The 21,711-nt window shown below is 33.3% G+C and overlaps 1 protein-coding gene across 3 annotated transcripts in view; it reads right to left on the bottom strand.

Annotated features, from left to right (window-relative positions):
• The window catches only part of USP15 (ubiquitin specific peptidase 15), a gene marked incomplete at both ends in the record, with an annotated part of 119,886 nt that overhangs the window by 36,525 nt on the left and 61,650 nt on the right, over positions 1–21,711 (bottom strand). For all 3 annotated transcript variants that reach the window (XM_080705530.1, XM_080705529.1, XM_080705528.1), the window contains one exon: positions 14,502–14,646. In XM_080705530.1, the coding sequence (XP_080561656.1) occupies positions 14,502–14,646 (145 nt within the window). The remainder of the gene's footprint in view (positions 1–14,501; positions 14,647–21,711) is intronic.

The following is a 21,711-nucleotide window of genomic DNA, read 5'->3' on the forward strand; positions in this document are numbered from 1 at the left end:
CAAGATGGATCAAAGACTTAGAAATTAGACCTGAGACTGTGAAGTTAGTAGAGGAGAGCATAGGTTTACACTACAACATATTAGCACAGGCAGTAACCTTCTCAACAAAACCTCCAAAGCTCAGGAAATTAAAGCAAGAATTAACAAGTGGGATAGCATCAAACTAAAAAGTTTCTGCTCATCAAAGGAAACTATCAATAACCTAAAGAGGAAGCCTACAGAATGGGAAAAGATGTTTACCAGCCACCACTCTGATAGGGGGCTAATATCTAGAATATACAAAGAGCTCAAAAGACTACACTAGCAAAACAAACAACCCAATCAAGAAATGGGCAAATGAACTAATAGAGACACTTCACAAAAGAAGAGATGCAAAGGGCCAATAGATACATGAAAGGATGTTCTACATCATTGGCCATCAGGGAGATGCAAATCAAAACTACACTGAGATTCCATCTAACCCCAGTCAGAGTGGCAAGCATAAAGGAATCAAATAACAACAAATACTGGCGAGGATGTGGCGAAAGAGGAACTCTTTTACACTGTTGGTGGGAATGCAAACTAGTTCAACCACTATGGAGATCTGTAAGGAGATTCCTAAGAAAGTTAGGAATAGATCCACCATACGATCCAGCTATACCACTCCTGGGTATCTTTCCAAAAGGGTTGAATCCAGAGAACTATAGCAACATATGCATACCTATGTTTATAGCAGCACAATCCGTGATAGCCAAAATATGGAACCAACCCAGGTCTCCATCAATAAATGAATGGATTGTGAAACTCTGGGAAATACACACAATGGAATTCTTCTCAGCCATAAAGAACAAAATATCATTTGCAAGAAGATGGAAAGTCCTGGAGGATCTCGCAGGTTCGAAGCCAGCCACGCATGCTGGCTTAGGAGACCCTGTTTCCAAATAAAAATGTAAAAATAGGTCTGGGATTGTAGCCCGGAGGTAGAAGGGCTTCCAGGAACCCCAGTACCACACACACACAAAAAAGTACATAATACTTAGAAAAGCCTTGCCGGGTGTGGTGGCGCACACTTGTAATCCCCGTGCTTGGGAGGCTGAGACAGGAGGATTGCACAGGTTCCAAGCCAGCCTCAGCTACTTAGTGAGGCTCTCAGCAACTTAGTGAGACCCCGTTTCCAAATAAAATATAAAATAGGTCTGGGAGTATAGCCCGGAGGAAGAAAGCCTCTGAGTTCCACCCCCCAGTACCACCAAAAAAAGAAAAAAGAAAAAAAAACCTTAGTAAAAATTCATAATGCCTCAATCATGTGAGGCAATATTATCTGGTATATACCCAATCTAGTATATAACTGAGGCATTATGATTAAGTATTATATAATGCTTAAAATATTTTAGGTGTTCCTTTTTTTAGAGTTTACAAACATAAAAAAGCATCAAAGCATATAGGAAGTTTTAATTGGCATTTTTTTGCTGTGGTCAAATAGATTTCTGACATAGAAATTCCTGTGGTAAAAGAAATGAAGGAAAATGCATGAGCTACATGTCATAGTTTGTATGTCTAGTTATTCTTCATGAATTAAATGATTAATGATTAATTAGATGAATAAAAATAAGCCACAATGGACAGTTATACACTCTACTGAATGAAATCAAAACACAACTCAAATGTGACAACTATTAGTGAAATGCCCTTACTTTCCAATGACTCACTTCTCTTTGCTTCTATGGCATTTTGTTGAGCATGCTTTATATTATATTTTAAATGATCATACGTATCTCATTCAATAGATCATGAACTTCTGAAGGGCAGGCACTATTTTTTTTTTAAACTCTGCATTACCAATGTCTAGAACAATGCAGTGCACATAGTAAGATTCAATGGATGCTTGTTTGATAAGCTAAATAAACTTATAAAACAAAACTAGTTTACTTGCTCTTAAACTTATAAAATGAGAAAACTAGCTTACTGGTCTTAACTCCTTTGGTTCTTTCAGTGTCCAACTCTAGATGAACTCTGTCATTTCTTTTATGTACCACATAACTACACATTAATGGAGAAAATCTCAAGAGACTAATTTGATGATCCTTACTCTCAAATGATTAACTCAATAATGCAATCTTACCCTTTAGATTTCTAGCTAAAGACATGTCCTTATATTTTTGAGATAATGGAAGCCATAAAAAAATCTGGGAAGTATTATATCTATAATCCCTTTCTTTATTCTTCAACTGAAATAAAAGTGTCTCTCCTCAATCCAAATGTTATATATAATTTAGTCCCAGGACCTCTTTTCCAGACATCCTCACTTAGATGCATTCATTCCATGATATCAAATACCTATACTACCCATATTTCTTTTTTTAGTCTATGTATTTGAGCTATATATTCCATACAAAAACACGCATCTAGGTATGATCTATTTGCATGTACCACAGGCATCACAAAATAAACAAACCCAAAATTAATTCACAATCTTCTCCCTACCCAAAATCCAGTCCTCCTACTGTCTCGTCATACAACCCTGATTTCATCTGTTATATCCATCATCATAATGTACAAGATAGAAACTAGAGATGCTTATGAATCTCTTCATCTTTCATTAATTTGAGTACCTTCAATATGTCAGATGCTTAGAATTTCAGAACCAGAGAAGAGAAGAATTTGATCAGCAGGGAAACTAAGCAAAGAAGAATTAACATTATATCAAACAGAAGATAAAAAGCAAAATGACAGGAAATAAAAATATGTATTTCAATAATAACCATGAACATCAAAGGACTTAACCAATTAAAAGACATAGACTGGCAGTGTGGATCAGAAAACATAGTCAAATTATATGCTGCTTTTAAGAAACTCATCTCACAGGCAAAGCCATTCATAGGCTGAAAGTGAAAGGATAGAAATGATATAACATGTCAATGGAGACCAAAATGGAGCAGGGGTAGGAATGCTGATATCCTAAAAATCAGACTTTAAATGAAAACACATCAGAAGAGACAAAGCAGGGCACTTCCTATTATTAAAAGGAACAATTCACCAAGAAGAAATAATGACAGTAAATGTTTATACCCCAAATGAAGGTATACCCACATTTGTAAAACAAATCCTACAGGACATCAGATCTCAAACAGACACAAAAACACAATAATACTGGGAGACTGCAACCGAACTTTCACGCCACTAGATCGATCTTCAAGGCAAAAGATGAGTAAAGAATCTTCAGACCTAAAGAACACTATAAACCAAATGGACCTAACAGACATATACAGAATATTTCAACTAGGAACAGCAGAATACACCTTCTTCTCAGCAGCCCATGGAACCTTCTTCAAAATAGATCATATCCTGGGCCACAAAGCAAGCACCAGCAAATTCAAAAGATGAAATATAATTCCCTGCATCTTTTTAAACCACAATGGAATGAAAGTAGAAATCAACAACAGGAAAACCAAAAGAAACTATTTAGATATATGGAAACTGAATGATACACTATTGTATCATTCAATGATGAGTGGGCAAGATCGGAAATAAGGGCATAAATAAATTCTTGGAATTAAATAAAAATAGAGCTACAACATACCAAAAATCCATGGGACATTTTGAAGGCAGTGTTAAGAGGAAAGTTTATAGCACTGAGTGCCTACATAAGAAGAACAGAGAGTGGTCAAGTAAACCTAATGACACATCTCAAGGACCTAGGAAAACTACAACAGGCTAATCCCAAAGCCAGCAGAAGGCAGGAAATTATTAAAATCAGAGCAGAAATAAATGAAATAGAGAATAAAAAACAATTCAAAGAATCAACAAAAAAGCTAGTTCTTTGAAAAGAATAAGATTGACAAACCCCTGGCCAACCTAACCAAAAGAAAGAGATCAACTTAGATAATTAAAATCAGAAGTGAAAAAGGAGACATCACTACAGACAGTGGGGAAATTCAAAGAATTATCAAAAGCTATTTTGAAAATTTTATACTCCAATAGACTGGAAAACATGAAAGAAATCGATACATTCTAAGCATATATAACATACATAAAATTGAACCAAGAGGATATAGCAAGCCTAAACCAACCAATAGCAAAGAAAGAAATAGAAACAGCAATAACAATTCTGCCATCAAATAAAAGTTGGGGCCCAGATGTGTTTCTAGCTGAATTCTACAAAACCTTCAGAGAAGGACTAATCCCAATATTTCACAACTCTTTCCAGGAAATCAAGAGATGGAATTCTCCTAAATTTCTTCTATGAGAAGGTTTGGTATATTTCAATACCACAACCAAAAAAGATACTTCAAAAAAAAAATTACAGACCAATATCCTTGATGAACATAGACATAAAAATTATAAACAAAATACTAGGTATATGCACTCAAAACCATATCACGAGAATTGTATGCCACAACCAAGGTGGTTTCAACCCAGAAAAGCAAGGCTGGTTCAACATATGCAAATCAATACATTATTCACCACATTAAAAAAATTGAGAAAATCACATAATCATATCAATAGATGCTGAAAAAGCATTTGACAAAATCCAATACCCATTCATATTAAAAACACTGCAGAAAATTGGAATAGAAGGAACGTATTTTAACTTCATTAAGGCAATATACAATACACCCAAAGCCAACATCATATTGAATGGGGAAAAACTGCAAGAATTTTCTCTAAAATCAGGAACAAGACAAGGATGCCCACTATCACCACTCCTTTTCAATATAGTCCTCGAGACTTTTGCCACAGCAGTAAGACAAGGATATCAAAGGAATTATAACAGGAAAAGAGGAATTAAAATTATCCTTGTTTGCAGATGGCATGATCTTTTATCTAGAAGACCCAAAGAAATCAATCAAAAGACTACTGGAGCTGATTAACCAATTCAGCAAAGTTGCAGGATACAAAATTAGCCTAAAGTAAGTAATCAGTTGCTTTTCTATATGCCAACAATGAATCCACAATAAAAGAAATAAACAATTCCATTCACAATGACCTAAAAAAAATACCCAGGAATAAATGTAACCAAAAATATAAAAGACCTCTAAAATGAAAACTATAAAACATTAAAGAAATTGAAGAAGACCTTGAAAGATGAAAAGATATCACTTGTTCATGGATAGGCAGAATAAATATCAAAATGGCCATTCTGCCAAAAGTGATCTATAGATTTAATGCAATTCCTATCAAAATACTAGCAGCATTCTTCATAGACCTAGAAAAGTTAGCCATGAATTTTATATGGAGAATAGCCAAAGAAATTTTCAGCAATAAGAACCACGTAGGAGGCATCACAATCCCTGACTTCAAATTACACTATAGAGCAATAGTAGTAAAAACAGCATGGTATTGGCACAACAACAGGGATACAAACCAGTGGAACAGAAGATACAGAAACAAACCAACACACCTGTAAGTCAATTGACCTTTGACAAAGTGGACAAACTCATACACTGAGAAAAGATGGCCTTTTCAACAAATGGTGCTGGGAGAACTGGCTATCTATTTGTAGAAAGTTGGAACTAAAACTTTACCTCTCACCATGCACAGGAATCAACTCAAGATGGATCAAAGACTTGGAAATTAGACCAGAGACTGTGAAGCTATTAGAGGAGGCCATAGGCTCAACACGCCCACATATAGGCACAGGTAGTAACTTTCTCAACAAGACCTTCAAAGTGCAGGAAATTAAAACAAGAATTAACAAGTGGGATGGCATCAAACTCACAAGTTTCTGCTCATCAAAGGAAACCACCAGGAACCTAAAAAGAAAGCCTACAGAATGGGAGAAGATCTTTACCAGCCATCACTCTGACAGAGGGCTAATATTCAGAATATACAAAGAGCTCAAAAGACTCTACAGTAGCAAAATAAATACCCCAATCAAGAAATGGGCAACTGAATTGACTAGACACTTGACAAAAGAAGAGATAAAAGTGGCCAACAGATACATGAAAAAATGTTCAACATTATTAGGCATCAGAGAGATGCATATCAAAACTACACTGAGAAAGCCGGGCGTGGTGGCGCATGCTTTTAAGCGCTTGGGAGGCTGAGACAGGAGGATCGCACAGGTTTGAAGCCAGCCTCAGCTCCTTAGTGAGGCTCTCAGCAACTTAGTGAGACTGTGTTCCCAAATAAAGTATAAAATATGTTTGAGAGTATAGCCCAGAGGTACAAAAGCCCCTGGGTTCTACCCACAGTACATCCCCCCCCCAAAAAAAAATTACACTGAGAACCCCAATCAGAATGGCAAACGTAAGGAAGTCAAATAACAACAAATTCTAAGGATGTGGGGAAATAGGAACTCTTTTACACAGTTGGTGGGAATGTAAACTAGTTCAGCCACTATGGAGATCAGTGTGGAGATTCCTTAGAAAATTGGGAATGGATTCACCATATGATCTGTCTCTATCACTCCTGGGTATCTTTCCAAAGGAGTTGAAATCAGAAATCTACAATAACATATGCATACCCATGTTCACAGCAGCAAAATTCGCAATAGCCAAAATATGGAACCAACCTAGGCCTCCATCAACAGATGAATGTATTGCAAAATTATGAGAAATACACACAATAGAATTCTACTCAGTAATGAAGAACAAAATTAAGTAATTTTCAAGAAGATGAAAAGACCTGAAGAACATTATGTCAAGTGAGATCAGCCAAGCACAGAAAGAGAAGGGACATATGTTTTCTCTAATATGCCCAAACTAAGGAGTATTAGGAATACCAGAGAAACTCCAGATAATGGAGGGGAAATCTCAGCAAAGCTGGAAAGGAAGGTTAAGAGAGGAAGAAGGCTGAGGTTGATTAATGGAGGAGCTACATTCGAATATGTGTTTAAGTTTGAATGTAGCATTGTCAACCTGGACACTTGTTGTTGGGGTGAAAGGGAAGGGGAGATGTATGTCATTGTCAATATGATACACATTATGATGTGAAACTATAGTGTACCAATTAAAAAAAAACTTTTTTTTTTCTTTTTCATAGTACAGGGGATTGAATCCAGAATCTTGTGAATGGTAAGCAAGCCCTCTTTCACTGAGTGCCATTCCCAGCCCCCAAAGTATTTTCTTCTTTTTTATATTGGAAGATTGAATCCTGGGGCATTCTATGTCTTATCTACATCTGCAGCCTCCTTTTATTTGAAACAGGGTCTAGCCAAGTTTCTGAGACTGGTCTCCAATCTGGGATTCTCCTGTCTTAGCCTCCTAAGTACTAGGATTACAGGCATGTTCCACTGTGCCCAGCCCCAAAATACTTTCAATGGTTGTCCAACAATGTGAATATATTAATACCACTGAACTATACACTTAAAAATAATTACAATGGTAAATTTTGTTATGTATAGCTTATTACAATAAAGCAAAAATATGTTTAAAGCATTTCATATCAGTTAATAAGAAAAAATCTAATGATATATATTATCTCAATGTTCTGAACAAAAATCCAATTTCAACCATTTATTAATCTTAGTAATTGGCAAATCCCATTAATGTTCCTTCCTCAATTTTCTCATTAGTGAACTAAAGATATTTAGGGCCTAACTCTCAGACCTCTGCAAAGAAGAAAACTATATGAAAAATAACCTACACTGTGAAAAGAAGGCTACTGCTATAATCAGAATGCAAGTTCAATATTGGGCTGTTAATATTTTATTATGTTTTTGAAAACTAGTCATTTATTTTAGATATGATTATTGGCTAAATTGTGATTTCAATAGCAAATCACTGACTCTGACCCTACCTCCAAAAATAATTTATAAATCACTGTAAAAAATAGTTGATAATACTTAGTAATTGCTTTCCATATGTACTAAGACAATATTGAACTGAAACATCCATTACTATCAAAGTGACACATCCACAAAATTGATATGTTAAAAAAAGGCATCATCACAAAACTCTACTTATAAACAAAACTAGCAAGAAGATGATCTCAAGGTCAATGACATTAAAAGAAACAAAATTTAATACTTAAGGTACTTTTAGTAAGCAAAGTCTTAATAAACTAGAATTTTAATATACATTTTTAAAAGAAATAGGCAAAAGACATCAAAACAAACCTCTAAGAGAGATGTGGATGGCTTCATTCTTCAAGGAATATTTCAGTTCTATCTTTTAAGTTTTCTACTGACTATTCCATTAAGCCAACTTTATACTTTAGATTATAACCCTAAAACACTTTAGAATTTCCAAATCAAAAAATGTGTTGAATATTAGTAGTACACATTTATTAAAGGAAAATGTATCTTGAGATATAATTTTATATCAAGAAAATAAAGGAGGTATGTGATTTTAAGTAATAGAAATAAAACTGAAATTTTTTTCTTTTTCCCCTATTTTTGTTGAAAGGAGAAAATCTAGTTCCCACGAGATTAAAGCATATTATCCTTACATTTTATTAAAGTAACCATTAAATCAGTGCAAGATACTTCAGTCTACCTTGATAACTGCTATTATAAGATGTGATCACTATTATACATAATGGGTATATAGTCACCTCTGTAATATCCATGCATATCAAAATCTTCAGGTGTTCAAGTCCCTTACATAAAATGGTATAGTTGTGTATAACCTATGCACATCCTTTTTTATATTTTATACTTTAAATTATCTCTCATTACTTATACTACCTTATATAACATTATGCCATGTACATCGCTGCTATACTGTTTAGGAAAAAACAACAAGAAGTCTATACATGTTAGGTACAAAGGCATTAAGAAAATATTTCCTATTTACAGTTGGCTGATCCATGGATGTGAAACCATGGATACAGAGGGTCGACTATATTATTAGATTAGCACTGATCTTTAATATAAAACTATTCTGCATTTCAGAATCAGATGCAATTATTTACAACTCCTTAAAAAACTTATATCCCTGTCATCTATATTCATGTCATTTTCTTGTTAGAGAATCAGGGAAAGAGAAAATATCTGAAAGTCCATACCAATTAAAAAATCATTAGTCCTTGAACTATTTGCTTATTACTAAGAAGCTAAAGAACGTAAAAATTGGATTCTCTTCCCCATCTGAATTTAAGGCACATTTCCATGAGAAGAAATCACTAGTAGGTAAGTCACACAAATAATTCCTTTTAGAGGTAAAGTTTTCTTTCCAGGCATGACACTGAATTCTTACAAAACTATACTTTCTTTACTCTTTCCAATAATAATCTGCCTAGGAATGCTAGTTCTTCTTTATCACCTTATTCTCTTTTTAAAAGGAAAGAAAATTTCTTCCTTACCATAGTGCATAAAAAGGGAAAAGAAAAAAACCATTCTATCCATTTGATATATTTCAGAAAGTGAATGGCTCTAATCCAAGTAAGGTTGTCACCATCCATTTTTTTGTTTTTATCAGAATGGAAAGACATTTCAGAGTGTGTGTGTATGTGTTTGCTGGGATTGAACCCTCCTCATACCACGCAAGTGCTCTAACACTTTGCTAATAAATCCCTAGGCCAATTTATAAATGTTTGATAACAGTGAGCTATGAAGTATTGGTATATAATGTGGAAGGAACTTATAGTTTGACTTTTTAGCTAGCCACATTCTCAGTTTAACCAGAAAAAATTATGCTTCAAGATCCTAAATTATTTCTTAAATTGTCTTATGTCTCAGGGATAAAGCTTTTTTACCATGAAAACTGTATTTAAATATGAAGTTGATAATTTAAATAAAATTAGAAAGTTCCATGTTAAAGTAGACTTCTGAGAATTTATGTTCCAATAATGCAAAAAGAAGTTCTTAGAGTTTGAACAGCAGGATAGCATTATATGTAATCATATTCAAGCTCTGATGTAATATAACACAGAAATAATTGTTTTAGTAATGACATTCAGTTTTACAATGTAATAGAGATCTAGTTTTTTTTTTTTTAAAAAAAACTAATGTTATTTTTATGTAGTATCAATCGTCTTTTTCTTTTTCTTTTTTTTTGGTGGTACTGGGGGTAGAACCCAGGGGCTTTTCTACCTCTGGCTACACTCCCAGACCTATTTTACACTTTATTTGGAAACAGGGTCTCACTAAGTTGCTGAGGCTGGCTTTGAACCTGTGCGATCCTCCTGTCTTAGCCTCCCAAGCGCTGGGTTTACAAGCATGCACCAACACGCCAGGCTCACTCATTTCCTTAAATTGAGTCTTTCAAATAACTTCAGACTTTCTTAAGATTCTTTTAAATTTTCTGGATAAATTCTTTCCTAATTCAACAGATCATACAAAATGTTGGCGTTTTAAAATGTTTGAAATCTCAATTCATTTCGTATTTTATGACATGAATAATGAACAAGTCATTGATTAGTATCATTTTTTTCAATAACTTCCTACAACCCATTTAAAGAACTGTTATGTCCAAGTAAGGGGTTTGAAAACATCTTACACTGTGCTCCTTTCCAGTGGAAAAGACCATATTGCTTCCTTGCTTCAAAGCCATGAAAAGTTTTTCTTCCAGGAAGTCAATTATGAGCCTCCTAGGTAGGCTTTAACAATAAAAGACAAGGCTGGAGTGCTCCTGAATCTATCAAACTAATGCTAATTAAAGTTACCTCCAACAATGCAAAATTTAAAACTGGACATTTCTCTAGATGGAGTTATAGATTTAGAGCACTAGAAATCTATCTTGTTATATTATTTGTCTACTATGAGATGATAGTATACACCTGTAATTGTAACTACTCAGGAGGCTGAGGCCAGGGAGAACCTGAACTCAAACTTCGAAGTTTCAGAGTGCCCTGAAAATTGCATATACATAAATAGTTATGCTTTATTATATTCCTTGCCTATCAGTTTGTCTAGGGAAACTTACACTAGCACAGTTCAGAAATGAAACAGGTAAGTACCATGATTATAATAAAAATAAAAATACATTCAATTCTTTTTTTTCATACACTAGGTCCGTCAAAAGGAATAAAAGTGGTAGAAAAAGAGAACAAATATATAGGGCATGGAAGACAGTCTTTCCAGAGTCACTCAATTTAACTCTTTGAATTAAAAAAACAAAATAGTATCAAACTTTTTCCTACTATGTATGATGTACCAGTCACTATTCTTTAAGTTTTGAATCATCTCAACCCTTGCAAAACTCCTAGGATATGGGTGTTATTATTTTCTTATCATTCCAAGACAAAAATTATTTGTAGTGATAACTTGTCTATGGCAACACAGTATGCAAGACAGCCATGTTTTCAATCCAGGTATGTAATTCTTGAGAATGCTCTTAATTTATGTAATTAGTTTTTAATTTAGGTTTTGTTTTATTAAGCCAGACTTAGGTTTTCAAACTGTTCCTATGAGTCCCTGGATTCCATGAGAATGTTTCTGGGGCCATTAAGGAAAAGTGAAGAAAAGCAAATGGAGTTTTGGGAATTCTACCTAACCAAAGTAATTTTACTACTTCCTCTATGAAAGTATTCGAGATACAATTAAACTTTTTATAATAATTAAAGGTCTTGATGCTAAAAAGAAAAAGTTTGGAAGTCACAATATCTAGATTATAATATTCATAAAGATTAGGAGACATTTCTAAAAAATCTCACATTTACACATAAAATAGATATTAATTTGATAAACAGAAACTAATGGCAGTATTTTATACAGTAGGAAGACCTAATATTCCTACCATTACTTAGGGAAAAAAAATGAGTACCAATATAGTTCAATAATAACAGTATTGTTGTTAAATTACACCCAGAGTTGGGTATGGTGGTACATGCTTGTATTGTAATCTCAGTACTTGGGAGGATGAGACAGGACTACAAATTTGAAGCCAACTTTAGCAACTTGGTGCTGTCCTCAGCAACTCAGTGAGACTTTGTTTTCAAATATAAATAAATAAGGCTGGGGGTGTGACTAAGAAGTAGAATGCCCCAACATCACAAAAACAAACAAACAAACAAACAAAAAAACCACACACTCAGTTTGGTCCTAATTTCTTCTTATCAATTAATTTTTTGGGGGGGTGTGGTACTAGGAATGGAACCAAGTTGCTTTCTACCTCTGGGCTACACTCCCAGACCTATTTTATATTTTAATTGGAAACAAGGTCTCAGTAAGTAGCTGAGAGCCTCACTAAGTAGTTGAGACTAGTTTCAAACCTGTGTGATCCTCCTGTCTCAGACTCCCAAAGGCTGGGATTACAAGCATGTGCCACCACACCAAGCTGGTTCTACCTAATTTCTAATCATGGTTGAACAAAAGATTTCACTATCTCAGGGCCACTGATTCATCTTACAACCTATGAACTTAGGTAAAAATTTGTGAAACAGAAGAATAAAGATTACTGCTACTATTTTGTACTCCCTCTTACAATGAATTTTCAGTTTGAGAGTTGACATTTAAATCAATTAAAAATCATAGAAATTTATAAAACAAAACTAAAATCTTAGCTTTACTAATTCTGTATTTGTACTAAAAGCCAAAAGCAGCAAAATAGTTTTTCTTCTCTAACTTGTGTAAAGAGTTTTATTTTAGTGAAAGTTTACTTTTAAAAAATTAACATGCAGACACGAAATAATAACTACTGCTTAAAATACTCATTGCTGAAAATTTCACCAAAAAGTTGTAAGATTATGATTATCAATATAAGATTACAAACCATTACCTCTGTGGCTATGTCTCAGTTGAAATGTGAACAAAGGATGTTGAAATACATTAAAAGGGAGATCAGTGATAGATTTACCAAGTTATTATAATAAAACGGCTTTTTTTTTTTTTTGGTGGTTCTGGTGTTCCTGGAAGCCCTTCTACCTCCGGGCTACACTCCCAGACCTATTTTTACATTTTCATTTTGGAAACAGGGTCTCCTAAGCCAGCGCGCGCGGCTGGCTTCGAACCTGCGCCATCCTCCTGTCTCTGCCTCCCAAGCGTGCGCCACCACACCCAGCATAAAACGGCTTTGAACAAGAGCAAAATGAATAAAATGAAATTACTTACACCTTAAGCATAATATATTAGACCAACAAATGCCAAGTCTACCTCAACAAAGCTAGTTAGAAGATTTAATTTTAATACTAATTTTTGAGGAACTACAGCTAACCATATGGAGATAATACTAAACTATATTTAAGACATAGGAAATTAGACTGCAAGTTTGCATTGGAAGGAATTTTAATCTGAATACTGGCCAGATCCTCCCATGAATGAATACCTTGAACAATGTTGCTCTCTTCTGACAGATTAAAATTTCAAATGCCTATATTGTTATTTTCCTAACTTTAATGGAAAAGCACCAAGATTTTTTTTCTATACTAGAATATTAAAACAAAACAAAAATATTCGAACTAATATCAAGCTTCAGGAAGCAAAGTAATTTTACCAGTTCAAGAATAAAATGTTAAGTAAAAAATGGTATGATTTGACGACTGATCCAAAGTGAAGGTTTACTGGTTTTGGTATAATCACTGGTTACATAAAACATTTTCCAGACATGATACTAAATAGATCTTTTAGTGATCAAGGATGATAGTCCAACAGATATCCAAACCTGTTATATCTTGTCTGTATCATCTCTATTTCCTGAAAGTGTAGTACCCATTATTTTATTTTATTCTCTAAAGAGCTATCAGAATAATATATTTTGGCTTGCTCTTTCTCAGATGAGCTCCCCTTCTCTCCTTCCAGATATATTATAAGGAACCAACTTATCTTTGCTTTACTAGTGCTGATACTAAAAAACTAAGTTTAACAATGTAATTCACATTAATATATACAGTATTATACATGTAATGAAGATTTAAAGTAAGTTTATTAACCTATACAGCATCTGCTTAAGCAGATAAGCTATTCTGTGAGTAACTCAACTCTAAATGAAAAAAATGAGAAATGGACTAATTAGGTCTCCACCTTCCTGAGGCTTCTAACAGGATGCAAATTCCTGGCCTGGAGAGTTATGACAGTTAAATTTTAATTTGCCAGGAATGCTATAAAGACAATAGTTAATTTAGGAGATAGCTGGATTAATGATTATGTATTAAAAAATCCACTTAGAAAATTAGATGGTAGTCATCCTTTCCTCAGATAATCCAAAAGATGTGTAATAATGTTGTCATCAATCCATATTCTCCATTAAATCTGTATCTTTGAGGTTGATCATGTACATAAGAGATCTTGAAGAGAAAATGACTTATTAAATATACAGAGAAAAAGTTCACAAATCTTCCCATTAAGGTTATAAAAGAAAAGCAACAAAGAATTGTATAAAGGAGAAATCTCACTAGCATTTTTCCCTTCTTCTTCTGCATAGGGAGCCCAAGTCTTCCATTTGACATTACATTTTTGCATGAGTTGATACTTATATTTAGTGTACGATACGGCAATCACATGTTACCTAATTGAGGAATATCATAATATTCTACTACTGGTAGTGGTAATGAATGAGTCAAACATGTATGTTTAAATCTCCCATGAAAATATAAACTCTCAAGACACATACAGTATTTATGTTCTGACATGAAATACCCAACTCTATTCATGTATTAAAATTTACTCTGACATGATTTTCACTCCATTTGGAAAGACCTACCTGAATAGCTGAGTTCATGAAACACGTATTTCCCAAGTTACTTAGGCCACAGAGACCTGGCTGTTCATTGTTTCTTCCAGGTTCTGAATAATCATAGTTCTTATAAGCAGTATATGATGGGAGACAATAATTTGAGTTTTTCACACTGGAAGAAAAAATACTTTTTAAAATACAGCTAATTATGTTACAATATAGCCATAATGAACAGATTATTTTAAATTTATTTACAAAATTGGTGCTAATCATTAAAATTTCTTTTATAAAACAATTCAAGTACTTTTAAAGACGTGACTCTCAATATTTAAGTCTGTAATTTATCCAGTCAACAAAATCACTACATCAAATGCCACACCAACCAATACAAACCACTATTATAATCTTTCTACCCTTGATTAACTGGAGCAGCATCACAGCTTACTCCATTCTTCATTGCTCCATCAAATTTAAAACATTCAGATTTTAAACACCACCCGCAGCAATAAATCATCTCATTTATGCTCCTTTTGCATCCCACTACTGCACTAGAGAACAGTAGAAATAGGAAGAGTTGTGCTTTAGTTACAGGTGAGAGGAGACACTTCAAAGGCTACTGTGACATCACTGTTTGATGCACTGAAGATTCTATTTATAGTTTCTATGCTACAGCAAAATCTAGTATTCAAGTACAGAAAAAATGCCTAAGTGATCAGGAATGCAAAGCTGATTCTAAGCAACTTCATCCTAGTGTGATTTGCTTTGTCTTTCTTCTAGTTTGTTAGAATAATGCAGTTTATTTAACTAAATATAAATTCAAGACAGTTTGTATTATCACTGTAATAGTGTTACCCTTAGGAGAACTCTAAATTTTCTAAACTTTAGAAAAACAGGGTAAATTTAGAAAAGTTAAGCAGTCCATAAATAAGATAAATGATCCCTTTTCTTTCTACATGATAAAGAGTAATTTTGTGGAAAAGAATGAATTCTCCTTAGTTTCAATAGGCTCTTATAAAATATTTATGATGAATATTTTAGACATAATTAAAGAAAGCGTACTTTCAATCATAATTTTTATTCATTAGGTCAAACCTGAATGAGAATCAAGGTCATATGCTAAAAGAAAATAATGATATAAATAAAATACAGTTTACAAATAAACAGGATGAATAACTCAATCTTAACTGGCTACAGTTAATTCCTTCTATTATTTAAAAGTAAACTTATAATTTCAAATTTTATTTTCTTATTATATACTTTATCCTTACTAGATTAAATACAACATAAAAAAACAAGCCAAAATGATGCACACAATGCTAGTCCCTTAACTTTTTTTCTAGAAAAACAAACAAAAAACCCAACCTCCCTGATTCTTAAAAAATAATGCATCCTGATATTAAAGAAAAACAAGGCCCAAAGAAATGTTATTCAAATTCAAAACTGCTAGATTAGTAAAAAATTATTTTAAACTTAAAAGCAGAAAAACAGAATTCAAACCATCCTGTTTTTCTTTTGGTGCTGGAGATTAAATCCAGGGACATTCTACCTCTGGGCTATGCCTCAGATCTATTTTAGGTTCACTTGTAAACAAGGATTTACTAAATTGCTAAGGGTGGTTTTGAACTCAGAATCCTCCTGTCGCAACCTCCCAAGTACTTGGATTACAGGCATGAGACACTACAACCGCACAGCTTTCAAGTATTTTTTTAAAAAATTTTGTAAATAATGCCTTCTGATTTATATTTGATTTTATAGTCTTCATAACAAAGGGTGAAGTATCTTTTGGCAACTCAATATATGTTCACTGATGACTGGATTAATGAACCTTACTTTGGGTATACACAACAAAAGCTGAAGTCTGAAAAAGTTTCTTTTATTATTATTAATACTATTTTATTCCTATTAATATTATTTTAATACTAAAATTCAAGGTCCTTGTGTGTGTGTATAAATATTTTTGGCAGCACTGGGGATGAAAACCAGGGGCATTCTATCTCCAAACTACACCCCTAGACCTAGTTTTTATTCTTTATTTTGGAACAGGGTCTCACTGAGTTGCAAAGGGTCTCACTAAGTAGCTGAGGCTGTCCAGGAGCTGCAATCCTCCTGTCTCAGCTTCCCAAATGCTGGGAATACAAGTATGCACCATCACACCCAGCTTTAGTCTCCTGTATATTAAAAAACGTACATTTTCTATACATTCTATACATTACAGAGAAGAAAAAATATATCTGTTCTGGTTATAAAATTTTAGTGAAGTTTAAGTAGCCAGCATATACAGAGAAAGTGTGAAGTGTGCCCTAACATGCAAGACCTCTCTCTCTACACACACACACACACACACACACACACACACACACCCCTAAAAACACATTTACATGACTATCCAGATGTCTCTCCCCACATGTAACACAATGGATACTGGAATTTACTCTTCTTTACAGCAACATGTTGTAATAGAAATTCCTATTTACTGAGAAATGAACAAAAATACACATATTCATAAAGCAATCTTCTAGTTTTTTATTTATTTATTTTATTTATTTATTTATTTGGTGGTACTGGGGTTCCTGGAAACCCTTCTACCTCTGGGCTACACTCCCAAACCTATTTTATACTCTTTTATTTGGAAACAGGGTCTCTTAAGCCAGAGCGGCTGGCTTTGAAACTGTGTGATCCTCCTGTCTCTGCCTCCCAAGCACAGGGATTACAAGTGTGCGCCACCACGCCCGGCTTTTTTTTTTTTTTTTTAATTTGAATTTTTTTTTTCTTCTTTTTGCAATACTGAGGATGGAACCCGGGGCACTGTACCTTTGAGCTATATCCACAGCCCTATTATTTATTCTTTATTTTGAAACAGGGTCTCACTGAGTTGCAGACTCACCTAAGTAGCTGAGTCTGGCCTTAAACCCACAATCCTCCTGTCTCAGCCTCCCAAATGCTGGGATTACAGGCATGCGCGACCACGCCTGGCTTTTAAAATTTGAATCTTTAAAGGACATTAATGTTGTGGTTTAAATGATAGTATAAAGCTAGCCCAAAGATTGAGATAGTTTAGATGCTCAATAATGATAAAGAAAACAATAATGCATTTCAAAAATCTTAATATTGGTTATCTTGATTGGTCATCTATAATCCAATATTATCCATACTTCAAATCATATTAAAGTTTATTGTGTAAAATATCAAAACTAGCAGTTGTTGTTTGTAATACTTTAACAATAGAACCGAGGTCCCTTTCATGACTACGTCTGTTAATTTTTTCCTAAAGATTTTAAGCTAGTCACCTTTTAAGCTTAAGCTATTTTGTAAAAATAAACTAATAGAAATATAAATGTGAATCTTAATACCAGATTAATACTGTGTATTATTCTTGAATCAAGAGGCAATACATATGCAAGACATTTTTGTAAAATCAAACATCTTTTTATAAAAATTTCAGGTTGGCTTTTTATTACTGACAGTTGATATCATATTATCACCTAATCCTCATAATTATAATTATGCTCACTTTGAAGTTAATGAAATGATGCTTTCAGCTAAGTAATTGATGAAGAGCCAGATGGCTAGCTAAAGCCACAGTTCCTTTTCATAGCTTAACCTCAAACGGGGAATCATTTCCATTTCAAATAAAAGAGTTAAATGAATTCACAGAAAAACAGAAATGTGCTCTGATGTGGAATGAATGCCAAAGTCCACATTTTAAATACATTTTTTATAATGAAAGTGTTAGTAATATAGTAACAGAACAGAAATATGCAGGTAGTAAAACCAATACCAGAAAAATAATTTGGCACATATTTAAAATATAAATAAATAATGATTAAGGCAAAAACACTATGAATTAATAGGCAAAGGGTAAGCAAACTATACTCTAGCAACAGACCCTTCACATGATTAATTTTTAATAAAACTTTATTAAACAAGTGAAAGAATTTGAAGTACATTATTAACAGTATTCTTATTTTTGGAAATCAAAGTTTTATATCTTAGCAATGTATCAGTGCAGGATGGTTCAAGTCTTTGAATGTATTTGAATGTATTTCAAAACAGCTTTTGTACTATAATTTTAATATATAATATGTACTTGTGGAGTATTTCCACATACATGAACTTTCAAAAATATACTCAATATAAAAAGGTTATTGCCTATATAACATACTTTTTTTGTGGTACTGGGAGTGGAACCCAGGGGCTTTTCTACCTTTCGGCAATACTCCCAGACCTATTTTATATTTTATTTGGAAACAGGGTTTCACTAAGTTGTTGAGAGCCTCACTAAGTAGCTGAGGCTGGCTTTGAATCCCTCCTCCTGTCTCAGCCTCCCAAGCACTGGGATTACAAGCATGCACCACCATGCCCGGTTAGCATACTTTTTACAAAACTATGCTAATTCCATTTGAAGTCTTAAGCTGTTACTTATTTCTACATCTAGAATGAAAACTCAAGGAACAGACTATGTAAAATTTAGATAAGTATATTAAGTTCTTAAAGGTAAAAATATTCCTTCAATTTTCTGAATTCTTAAGTTCTTTCCTTTTAAGAAGGGTAATTCATAAATAATATTTACTTTTAACCTTAAAATGATCATATCATGATAGTGTTAACTACTAAAACTCTCTAATATGAAGGGATTATTGTATTGAACTTAGACAAACATAAATTCCAAAAAATAAAATCAGATCCTAGGAGTAATCATTAAACCTGTTCTAAAACATATGTTCCAACAGTTCTCAATAGTCTGCCATCACAGGTTCTGAGATTAGATTGTACTATTAAATTTTTATTCTGCTTGGGAGGAAATAAGCACAAGAGAGAAACACACTGGACCACATATATTAATACAGGGACTGGTCAAAATACAGTCTATATTAAATACAGTTTATATACAATGTTAAGAATCTCTCCAAATAATGACTATAAATACAGAAACATACCAGACCACATGTATTATAGTGAGTGTTCAAAATACAGTCTATATTTAAGTTTATATGTAATTTCGTACATCTTTCCAAAGAATGACTATAAATACAAGTTATATATGTAAATAAATCTTTTGTAGCTAATGTGAAAGTGACTGGCAATTGAAAGGAACACAATATGTTATCTTCTGCAAAAAATTACTTTTGATGAATTAAAAGATGTATAAAATACAAATTAAATTACAGGATATTTCTTTTCATCCTTTTTGCCTATAGATATACATTTTTCAACACAAGAGAAAGTACTAAACTTTAACCTTGATATTTAGTGTCTTTAATATTTCATAATTATGCAACAATGTAATATTAATATACAAAATGCACATATCTTTATGAGTTATGGAAATAGGGTGTGAATATTTTAAATGTGCTTGATTCATAGTGACATAGCTCTTTTATACAAAAGTTGTACTAATATCACAATCAATCAAAGAGAATCTTTGTAAAAATTTGTATATTAAATTTTCCTAACGTGATTGAGAGGTAGGAGTAGAGAAAGTTTTAACTTATTAATTAAATCATTTAAAATTTTCATAAATTTAACTTATGAAACTAATCAGTTGTATATTCCAGCATTTAGAATGTGTTATATTTACTTCCTATATTATTACTATCTAGCTGTATCATTTGTCCATTTTTCTAATTATTTTAGAAAACTTCTCACTGATTTTTATGAGCTTGATATTTATCCTTGTAGCTGGGTGTGGTTGCACACACCTGTAATTAATAGTAGCTAGGAGGCTAAGACAGGAGAATCACAGATTTGTTTGGGGGTTTTTTTGGTGGTACTGGTGTTCCTGGAAGCCCTCTACCTCCAGGCTACACTCCCAAACCTATTTTATATATATATATATATATTTTTTATTTGAAAACAGGGTTTCTTAAGCCAGTGAGGCTGGCTCTGAACCAGCGCGATCCTCCTGTCTCCGCCTCCCAAGCGCAGTGATTACAAGTGTGCGCCACCACACCCAGCAGAATCACAGATTTGAAATCAACAGTGTTCCATAACTTAGGGAGACCTTGATTCAAAATAAAAAATAAAATAGGGAGGAGGATGGAGCTTAGAGCTACAATAATCCTGGGTTTGATCCCCACCACCACCCACACACACCACCCACACATACACCCACCAATACCACCACCAACAACAACAACAAACTTGTAGCAAGTATTGTTTTTATATTTGCCTTTATAATTTTCCTAATGATTATCTTGGATTTAAAGTTTTATACAGAAATTATCAAGATTCAATTTTCTCAATATTTATTTCCTCGATAATCTCCATTCTCCATTAGCTCTCATGGTTCAACTGGGCTAACTACAAATGATGAGGCCTTTTTTACCATTTATAAAAGATAACGATGGCTAGGCATGGTGGCACATGCTTGTAATCCCAGTACTGGGGAGGCTGAGACAGGAAGATTGCAGATTCTCGGGCAGCCTCAGCAACTTAGCAAGATCCTGTTTTAAAATAAAAATAAGATAGGGCTGGGGGTGTAGGCTCAGAGGTAGAATTCTTCTGTGTTTGATCCATAGTATATATATAAAAAGAAAGAGACAAAGAAAAAAAAAGAATTTTCTAGGTAATACACCCAGAGTCAAGTGTTACAGGAAAGGCTAAATAATCTAAATTTTACTTATTGTGGGACAAGGGAATTGTTCTCCTAAATCTCTTAAGAAAAAGTAATCATCTTTTTCATAAACATAAAAATAACTTCTATGTGATTTTCAGTAGAGAATCACTGAACACTTTTCAAAAATACTTTATTACATGAAATGCTTTCTGATCACAAAAACTTCTTTTATATAAGGTCTATCCATTTATCTGTAGGTGTATTCTTGGCCAGTATAGAGCTGTTGAAAATTTTAAATTGTTATAGTATATTGTGTTATTTAGTAGAACGGATCCTTTCTCATTCTTTTTTCCTTTTAGCTAATATCATTCATTTATAATTGATGTATATTAGGATCATGTTATCAAGTCCCTGCCCCAAAGATACAAATTTTATGGAAAAATTAAAACTATAAATTTAATAACTAGTGTTATTTAAAAGATTATTTCACAAGCCTTCTTGTATTTACTCAATGAAAAAATCAGGTGCCATTTATGAACTCGACAAAAGGTACAAATATTTACCTATTTAACATGTTAATCTAATAAATAAATCACAATGTACAGATCCATGAGACAAAAGGAAGAGAATCATCTCAGGACCAATGTTTTCATAAATCATGTGGGCCACCTATAAATGATG

Source organism: Muscardinus avellanarius (genome assembly GCF_963383645.1).
Source record: "Muscardinus avellanarius genome assembly, chromosome: 11".
Classification (NCBI taxonomy): domain Eukaryota; kingdom Metazoa; phylum Chordata; class Mammalia; order Rodentia; family Gliridae; genus Muscardinus; species Muscardinus avellanarius.